Source organism: Astyanax mexicanus, chromosome 16, assembly GCF_023375975.1.
Source record: "Astyanax mexicanus isolate ESR-SI-001 chromosome 16, AstMex3_surface, whole genome shotgun sequence".
NCBI classification, from domain to species: domain Eukaryota; kingdom Metazoa; phylum Chordata; class Actinopteri; order Characiformes; family Acestrorhamphidae; genus Astyanax; species Astyanax mexicanus.
In genome coordinates this window covers 12,591,348-12,601,466 of record NC_064423.1, presented here as the reverse complement: position 1 = coordinate 12,601,466, position 10,119 = coordinate 12,591,348, and the positions used below count along the sequence as shown (strand labels likewise).

Sequence of the window (10,119 nt, the reverse complement as noted above, 5' to 3'; positions counted from 1 at the left end):
GTGCGTGCCTCCTTCTGTTTATTTGTACAGATTGTGATTGGTACAGACTGGTATTTTTGGCAGTGTGGGCAGTTTGCCAGGTCCTGCTAGGAAATGAAATCTGCATCTCCATAGAAGTTGTCAGCAGAGGGAAGCATGAAGTGCTGTAAGATTTTTTTGGGAAACACTGCACTAACTTGATATAACACCAGCAGATGACATGTCTCTCCAAACCATCACTGATTGTGGAAACTTCACTATAGACCTCAAGCAGCTTGTGTGCCTCTCCACTCTTCCTCCAGACTCTGCTCCCTTGATTTCCAAATGAAATGCAAAATGTACTGATGGTCAGTGATGGTTTGGAGAGACATGTCATCTGCTGGTGCTGACAACTTCTATGGAGATGCAGATTTCATTTTCTAGCAGGACCTGGCAAACTGCCCACACTGCCAAAAATACCAGTCTGTACCAATCACAATCTGTACAAATAAACAGAAGGAGGCACGCCAGCTGAGTTGGGTTTTAGGTCAGGGAATTGTGGAGGCCAAACTCTTGATTGGTACTGTGTCTCTATGTGAAGAAATACATTATTAATGAATTAATACAATAATTAAATATTAAAAAAAGAGTAAATAAAGAAAGAAATAAAGAAACTTTTGTCTGGTAAACGTTACTGTGTATTTAAAAAAATATATCAGTAAGTTAAAGGCTGCTCTGAGATGTGAGGTGGTTATTTTTGGACTGATGGTACAGAGCGGGCTGCGGGAGGAACCCGCCCAGAACCGACGGGAGTGACGTAGAGATCCAGAAGTTGCGGAAAGTTCTCAGCAGGAGCAGCGGGAGGAGTTGTGCCGCGGTCCGGAATGCGCTCTCTCTGCGCTCTGCTGGGGAAATGCGAGGACACGGTTCGGGGCTGGGGTTCGGGTTCGGGGTCCGGGCGGCTCTTTGCTCGGCGGCGCTGCTGCTGATAAACAGCTTAACCAGCAGCGCGGATCCACAGCACGAGCTTCTGAACCGGAGCCGACTCTCTGAACTGTACAGTAAGTCCCTCCTACTGAGTAACAGCGCAGCGGAGCACGTGACCGCGGCGCTACAGTGATTATATATGTATAGCTGTAATTAATTGTATTAATTATTAATGTTGTATATCAGGCTACTCCTGGTTTATATATATATATGTGCCAGGCTGGGTCTATAGAACCCTTCAGCAGCAGCAGCAGGTCCAGTACAGACTGGAGAAGAAGTTCTGCTCAGTGACTCTCTCACTCCTCACCAGTGTATATACACACTCCGGGTTTAAGCTGGTGTAACAGGCTTTTAGAATAAACACACTGCTGTTACTGTTCTGTTGAGCTCTCTGACTAAAACTCTGTATAAATATGTAAATAAGTAACTCGCAGGGCTGAGGGGGGCGGAGCCTGGTTTTACAGCGATGTTGAAATAAACAGAGAAAACGCAGCAGCTCCTCTACTCGCCGTCTGATAGGCCACGAAAGGTCACGTGACAGACACATGTCAGACATAGGTTCTGTTCCATGATTCACAAACTCCTATAAACTCTTAGAAACTTCATTTTCTCAATCAGTTTGTCTGATTTGCTATTCACAGCTTTCGTGCATCTCGGCATGTTCTCCTCCACCAGTCCTACACACTGCTTTTGGATAACTTTAAGACACTTCTGGTGCAGAAATTCAGGCAGTTCAGCTTGGTTTGATGGCTTGGGATCATCCATCTTCCTCTTGATTATATTCCAAAGATTTTCAATTTGGTAAAATTAAAGAAACTTTTTTTTTCCAGAGCTTTTTGTACAGTTTTCCGATTATCAAAAAAAAAAAAAAATCAATATCAGACAAAGATAACCCTGAGTAAATAGGAAAAGCACTTTTAAATAATACGTTTATTTAAAACTATCCAACTAAACCAATGTAGCCCTTTGTGAAAGAGTTTATATATACAGTACAGTACTGTACAGACTGTTTTAAAGCTTTAAATGCAGTCTGCAAAAAGTAAAAAAGAAAGTGAATTGAAAAAATAAATTAATCAATAATAAAAAGGTGAATTAAAATTCTTGGCAGGTAAAAAAGGAACAGCTTTTTTTGTATACATGCGTATTAAAGATCTACCGTATTTTACAGCTCACAGTATAAGGCGTACTATGTATCAACAAATATTTTCTGGTCTATTTTCCTACATAAGGCGTACCGGCGCATTTTAAGTGACAATAATAAGAAACAGGGGTGTTACCATGTTTCCTTTCTAATGTCACCTAAGTAAAAAAAATGTAATTCTAAAAAAAACCCAAAAAACATTCTCTTTTTAAGCCAACTGAGCACTGGATGAAATATACACAGATTTCTCTTCTAAAAACATTTATTTGGGTGATTAATGCATTTTCATTTACTAACAGTAAGCTTAGATTTTCCAGTATTTTAGCACAGTTAGCAGCAGTGCTAGCTGTGGTTAGCAGTTCTAGCACTAGTAAATGCCACCAGTGCTGTTTCGTCCCATGTGTGTTTAGTAGCTAATGCTAATTCTGCTCCAGCCTCGGTGCTGGAGAAACTTCACTGAATCTCTTTTATAACGCTGTACTTCAGTGGAGTGGCTTTACTACTCCTTACAAACTGACTGGTAAAGTTCAAACATAAGGCGCACTAAATTATAAGGAGCACTGATGATTTTTAGTGGGGTTTACTTACAGAAAACTGATGGATGTTTTTAAGTTCTTGTAGTGTTTATAGGGGAGAGACCCAAGTGGAAATGCAAAAGCATGCAAAATCTGAGTATTTCATAATATGTTCCCTTTAAAACATTAACATTGTCTTATTCCCAGCTCTACCACACACACATACACACACACACACACACACACACACACAGTGTGTGTTAGAGCACAGGTCTTGGCATGTTCTGCTGAGCGAATGTGGTTTCAGTAAAGTCCATGACTTCACTTGAGATGAGTCAGCTGTTACCAGCTCACCAGCTAACCCTCAGAGCCAGTATGGAGTTTCCAGAGAGCGGCGTTTGGCTCAGCATGATGCCGGTGTTTGGTGATGAGGCGCTGACCTCCCCCTGTTGATTTCCTAGAATGTAAAGAATGTGATTTAGTGTGGAGGACCTGCTTCTCTGATTAATCCCACAGATGTTCAGACAGCTGGCTAAACACTGGGGGCAAACTATTTGTGGTCAAACTGATTATTAGATCGTTATTAAAGTTTTGTCCTAATTTTATTTTAGTCAAAAAGTTACTTTTTTAATGAATATTTGTATGTTCTAATTGTGTTTAGAAAACTACAGAGAATCCAACCATTGACCCTTATTGATTCCCAGTTTAGTGCCTGTGTCCTGGTTTCTGGTATGTGTGTGTGATGTAAGTGTACTACACGTCCAACTTTTCCTGTTTTTCATTTCGCTCCTAGACATCCACTTATGACATTAAAGTGGATTTAACTGCCAAAACCAGTCAACATTTATTTACTTGTCCATTTTAGGTAGATTACAGTAATAGAACTGCATTGATCCTGAAGAAAATTGCTGTTTTACAACATTTATTTTTTAATTCATTAAAAAATATATTTCTTATTTTACCCCATTTTACCTCAATCCCTGTTTATATGAACTTCTCCATCACTAGCAATGATTCCGACACTAGGAATGTGAGGATTAGTACACACCGCCTCCAAAACAAGTGAAATCAGCTTCTTCATTTTGCTCCTAGACATTTATTTGTGACATTAAAGTGGTTTTAACTGCCAAAGCCAGTTCAAATTCAAATACCCATGTTGTTGTATAATATAAGTGTTTTCTTGCGTGCTGTCCTAGCCTGCCAGCCTCCAACTTATTGCTCCAGCTCACTTACATTCATATGATACATCAGTGATCTGGATGTTTTCCACACGATTTTGATCCTTTAAAAATGGCGTGATTGGATTTTCAATCTATGCCATCCCTGTTTTACCACATTCTTTTTTTCATGATATATAATAGGTACTTTTATATATATTTTATAATATATAATTTTTTATGATATATAAATAATAAATTTCCTGTTTTAGCCCGTGTACCCCCTGTTCATATGATTACTCCATCTCTACCAATGCTCCCAACACTAGGAGGATGAAGAAGAGTACATGCCTCCTTCAAAACATGAAAAGGCATCACATTTGTACCACCTGCCCACAAAGAGAGCATGACCTATTGTGCTCTCTTAGACTACAGCTGCTGATGCTGAAGCATCATGTCTCGAGATTATGTTTTTTTTTTTTTTTTGGTGTCAGTTTCACAGAATTTAACAACCAATATTGTTCTTAGGGAGTCTTAGGGAGCCTATGAGTAAATTAAAATATCATAATTTGGCATTGCTAATTGATACAATATGATTAAATATATATATATTAGAAAATGTATATATTGTCCAATAACCAGGGTGTATGAGCAGTATGATGGTGTGTGTTAGCAGTATTGTCATGTGTGTTAGAAGTATAGTGGTGCGTGTAAGCAGTATAGTGGTGTGTGTTAGCAGTATAGTGGTGTGTTTTAGCAGTGTGGCAGTATGTGTTAGTAGAGTGGCGGTGTGTATTAGCAATGTGGCAGTGTGTGTTAGTAGTGTGGCGGTGTGTATAAGCAGCATGGTGTTGTGTTAACAGTGTGGCGGTGTGTATTAGCAATATGGCAGTGTGTGTTAGCAGTGTGGCAGTGTGTGTTAGCAGTATGGCAGTGTGTTAGCAGTATGGCGGTGTGTGTTAGCGGGTTGGTGGTGAGTTAGCAGTATGGTATTGTGTGGTAACAGTGTGACAGTGTGTGTTAGCTGCTGGTTTGTATTTAGTTACTCTTTCATGTCATCGCCTACAAAAGCCCTCCACCCTCTATCGGCTTGGTGCTCTGAAATATTAGGCTCCTCTTTGGTAAATCGAAACACGAGCGAAATGCGAGCCATCCCAGTTATCTTTCTATCTGTGCAGCGTATTATCAGACCTGTCCGATACCTCGCTGCTTCTGAATAGCTTCCATTCTCCAATAACACTCGCTCTCATCGTCTAACACGAGCCTGCATGTAAATGACCACAATATACTCCTGCAGCAGCCCGTTCCCACCGCCATCGCTGAAGGGCTCAGCCACTCTCAGGCCTATTGGATACTCAGAGACAGAGTGCAGCAGAAGTTTTAGGACGGATGGGGGAAGGGATGCATGGTCGGAATTGGTCAGCACTTCCTGCCACACAGTCTTCAGGAAACTGTTTTTAATACTCTGTATGGCAGCACATTTTTTCAAATATTACACCACAGTGCAGTCAGTGCAGCTGCTCACTCTCTATCCCTGACCACCACAGTCCTTTCCACAGCTCTAGATAGTTCTTTATATTGGCAAAAAATATTTTTTGTGCAATTGCCCATCTGTGTAGGGTATGATGATGCAGCTGTCTATGGATATGTATCTGTGTCTTTAAGTCAAGCCCTTGCGATGGCAGCAGTAAGCAGCAGCAGCAGCAAAAAAAAATGTGTAGGGTAAAGCTGGAAAATATGCCCCACCCCCCGCCCACCACTAAAAATAAAAATGCAGATGACAAAAGCCCTATCCAGACGGGATTAGTTTCCTGGGATAAATTTCCCTTTTATGGGGTCCTCTGTGATTCTATTCCTGTCTGGAACGACCATGTATGTGTTTTTCTGAGACGTTCCAGAGAGAATGAACTACTGTTTTTCGCTGAAATCCGGAGGCTTCTGTGATTTTAGTCCCATCCGGACACACATAATCGCAAGGTTTTATCACCTTGCGTTTAATAAAATAGCTATTTGTCCATTGCCATTTGGGCGTGCATTTCCACAGAGATCCTTGTAACACAACAGTGAGTGGAAATGGAGGAGCTACTGAACGCGATGTCATGTGACCGAGAAAGAAAAAAACTCACTCGTCATTCTCGTCCTACTCAGATAGAAGTGGGAAATATTTTGCAAAGACATCACCCTGAGAAACTAATCCTGTCCAGATATGGCTAAAGAAATGGTTAAAAACTAGGTTTATCTTTATTTTGGTTTCCCTGAATTTTTTAAGTGCAACCAGAATCAAGGTTGTAGATGAGATGGCAGCTCTTATCATTGTAAATAAGCGTAAAACTAAACTAATTCACACAAGCTCCTGCTTTTCCCCAAAAGCTGTGTGTGTGTGTGTGTGTGTGTGTGTGTGTGTGTGTGGCAAACGTGTGGGAGGAGGGTCACTTTGAACTACGGGAGCGTAGGTAGCGGAATTTTAAACTGAGAAAATCGATTTTCATAAAAACACATCATCCTTAACTAGAAATTTGACATAATCAATAAAAACGATTTATCTCCAGCTCTACTGTTTTTCACAGCCCTATATATACTGTTTGTGTTTTATTGGTTTGAGACTTTACTTGAACCCTAGTCTGTAAACATTACTTGAAAAACTGTGTACATCTGTGGTGTGTGTGTTGTTATGCATTAACTGAATGTGCTGTGTTTGTGTGTGTTTGCTTCAGGTAAAGGTGTGTTCCTTCTGGAGAGCATTTCTCAGCAGAGCTGTCTTCAGGCCGAATCCTCCGGTCTCTCTCTCACCAGCTGTGATCGCCCCACTGATGCCCTGCTGTGGAAGTGGGTGTCTCGCCATCGCCTCTTTAACCTGGGTACCAGCAAGTGCCTCGGGTTCAACACGACTACCCGACCTCAGGCTGAAGTGGGCATCTATGAGTGTGATGTTCAACTCCACTCTATGTGGTGGCGCTGTCGAGGAAACGTACTGTATGGAGCCTCCCAGAACAAGCTGGCATCAGTGGGATCTAAAGTGGTGGTGAAGAAACTCAGTCTGTACGAGTGGAGGATCTACGGGGCGGCCGGAGAGTCGCCCTGCGCCTACCCGTATGAAGGCAAGTCAGTGACTGGCACACTGTTATGATCAACATCAGCGATGCATTGAAACAATTCAGCAGGTCTCATTAGCAACGCTGATGCCAAAAAGTGCTACCACATGGGAACCGAAAAAAATAAAAAAAACAGGATAACAGAAAAACTGAATGTAAAACTTCGTCTTCAAAACATTTTGAAAAAAAAAACAGGTGTCGTGCCAAATTTGGCACCCCTGCCAAAAACTGCAAACCCATGGAAACCAGAAAAATTTTGTCTCCATTTAAAAAAAAAAAAACAGGTGTCATGCCAAATTTGGCACCCCTGTCAAAAACTGAGACACCATGGAAACCATGGAAAAGTTTGCCTCTAAAAGAAATGTATGAAAAAACAGGTGTTATGCCAAATTTGGCCGCGCTCACAGCCAGCCTCTGCACATTGGTTAAGATGATGATGAAGATGAAAGGAAAATATTCAGTAGCTCATGTTGTGTGTTTGTGTTTCTTGATTGGTAGAAATCCACACTCTGCTAGGAAATGCCCACGGTATGATCTGTGCCCTGCCCTTCCATTACAACAGTAAGTGGTACTGGGACTGCACATCAGAGGGCAGAGAAGACCAGCATCTCTGGTGTGCCACCACCAGCCGCTACGACCAGGACGAGAAGTGGGGGTTCTGTCCAATTGAAGGTAAACACTGTCCCATACACATCTGTCCTATAACTTGTAATAAACATGTATAAAAAAAACTTTCCCTCTTTATTTTGCATGATAGGGTGGTTGAGTTAAGCTTATCAGCCAATGTCAGACATAAAAAAGCAACAAATAAACAAAAAAAATCTAAACTGGCCTGTGTTCCTTGTGGCTGCTCCAAAAACCATGCCACACAATCTTTTATACAAATTATTTAAAAAAATCCCAATAAAATATCTGTATTCTACATAAATATGTTGAGCCATATTTTAGCGATCTATAGCACAGCGGTTAATTGCGCACTGTACAGCTTAATTCATGGCATTGGTCAGTGTTTTTGGTATCGTAGGGGTGCAAAAAAATGCCTTGTGTTGCTCAAAACATGCAAAAAGCTTGTACTAATTCTCTAAATTAATCATGGGTTTGTTTTGGATGTAATGTGAAAAAAAACAACAAGCATGTCACTTGACATTCCCTTTAAGAGCGAGGTGTGCTCTGGTGCATTGATAACTTAACAGCACGGCACTTTTGCTCATTAAAGAAAACAGCAATTTAATTTTATTCTTTATTCTGTTTATTGTTGAGCTAAAAGCTGGATTTGAGCGCTGCAGCACCGCTTTTATTTGTGTGTGTTAAAAGTGGGTGCTCCTGCATGGCTGAGATAGAATTGGGCAGCTGACTGTTGACTGTTGTCAGGGTTTTAATTAGTCAGTGATGCAGCTGTATTTCTTGCGACCAAGATAGAAACACACCTGAAATTTACCTAATTTACCTACACCACACTTCCAGACAGATGTTCTGCTGTGTTCTGTTTGGTTCTCTGGTGGTATCTGAGGTGTGAATGACCTGTGCGTTGTGTTTTGGACAGTGTCCGGCTGCGGGCAGCTGTGGGAGAGTAATGCTGATCTGAAAGCGTGTTACCAGTTTAACCTGTACTCACTGCTCACCTGGAGCCAGGCGCTCGTCTCCTGCCAGTCCCAGGGTGGCAGCCTGTTCTCCATCACCCACCCTGCAGAGTACAGCTACATCACAGGTACCCTCACACACACACAGACACACACACTGTGTTTATGTGGTGTAATTATGTGTTCACGTGTCGGTGGCTTAAATGACTGTGAGCCGTCTCTTCACAGAAAGACTGACGGACATGGGCGTGATGGTTTGGACCGGACTGAACCATCTGGCCGATACTGGAGGGTGGCAGTGGTCAGATGGATCTCCCCTGGCTTTACTCCAGTATATGTCAGGTTAGGACAATGCCACTTTGCTCTTCTTTAACTCAAGACAAAACACAGGTTGTTTACAGTTAGAGGCGTAGCAAAATATTGATGTACATTTTTATGATACAACTCTGGAAAAAATGAAGAGACCACTTCAGTTTCTGAATCAGTTTCTCAGATTTTGCTATTTATAGGTATATATTTGAGCAAAATGAGCATTGTTGTTTATTCTATAAACTACAGATAACATTTCTCCCAAATCCCAAATAAAAATATTGTCATTTCGAGCATTTATTTACAGAAAATGAAATTGGCTGAAAAAATGCAGAGCTTTCAGACCTCAAATAATGCAAATAAAACAATGCCATATTCATACAGTTTTAAGAGTTCAGAAATCAATATTTGGTGGAATAACCCTGGTTTTCATGCATCTTGGCATGTTCTCCTCCACCAGTCTAACACACTGCTTTTGGATAACTTTATGCCACTCCCGGTGCAATAATTCATGCAGTTTAGCTTGGTTTGATGGCTTGATCATACTTGATCTTACTTTTGATTATTTTTCTTTGGTTTTCAATATGTTTAAATGAAAGAAACTGATCATTTAAGTGGTCTCTTATTTTTTTCCAGTGCTGTATGAAGATTTTTGCAACAACGTCATTAAAAAAATATATATAGTTTTTTATTTTATTGATTTGTAATGAATAGTTTAGAAATAAATATTGGTATCACCCAGTGGCTCATTAAGTGTCGTGTTTAAATGCTGCCCAATAGATGGCAGTGCTGACTAAAAACTAAACTTTTAATTTACTAAGATTTTATGGAGATCATGTGTTTTTATACTTTGAACATTTTACTAATTTTTGATTTAAAAAATCACAATATATCGATGTTTATTGAATTATAACTCCTGTATCGTTGTATAAATCATATCACCAGGTTCTGACTAATGCACAGCCCTATTTAGTGATATCTAAAATGCACTAAGCAGAAATAAGGTTAATATAGAAAATATTGATATCATATTGTATTGTAATATTTTGTTTTGCTATGCTGTACTCATTTTCTAAGACACCATTGTAGGGCCACTCTTAAAAAAAATAAAGACAGTTCACTACGAGAATAAAGTTGTAATATTAAGAACTTAAAGTCGTATTGGTAGCCTAGGCTTTAGGCTACCAGTAGGGATGACACCATGGCAAAATCTGGATCTTACTAACTATCTAACACTAGAGCAATAAAAATCAGCAGGTTAGAACTGTAGATAACTGATGTTAATCACAGCAGCCTTGCAACAGGTCATGAACAGAAAATGCTCCTTTCCCTCTGTCCGTGCTCCGAAAGCAGTTAGAACTTTAATTTGTAATATTATGA

The 10,119-nt window shown here is 40.3% G+C and overlaps 1 protein-coding gene across 1 annotated transcript in view; it reads left to right on the top strand.

Annotated features, from left to right (window-relative positions):
• The first annotated feature begins 725 nt into the window (after positions 1–725).
• The window catches only part of pla2r1 (phospholipase A2 receptor 1), a 34,795-nt gene continuing 25,401 nt past the window's right edge, over positions 726–10,119 (top strand). The window contains exons 1-5 of the mRNA XM_007237339.4: positions 726–1,019; positions 6,473–6,856; positions 7,349–7,522; positions 8,394–8,558; positions 8,659–8,772. Of these exons, the coding sequence (XP_007237401.3) occupies positions 872–1,019; positions 6,473–6,856; positions 7,349–7,522; positions 8,394–8,558; positions 8,659–8,772 (985 nt within the window). The 5' untranslated portion in view covers positions 726–871. The remainder of the gene's footprint in view (positions 1,020–6,472; positions 6,857–7,348; positions 7,523–8,393; positions 8,559–8,658; positions 8,773–10,119) is intronic.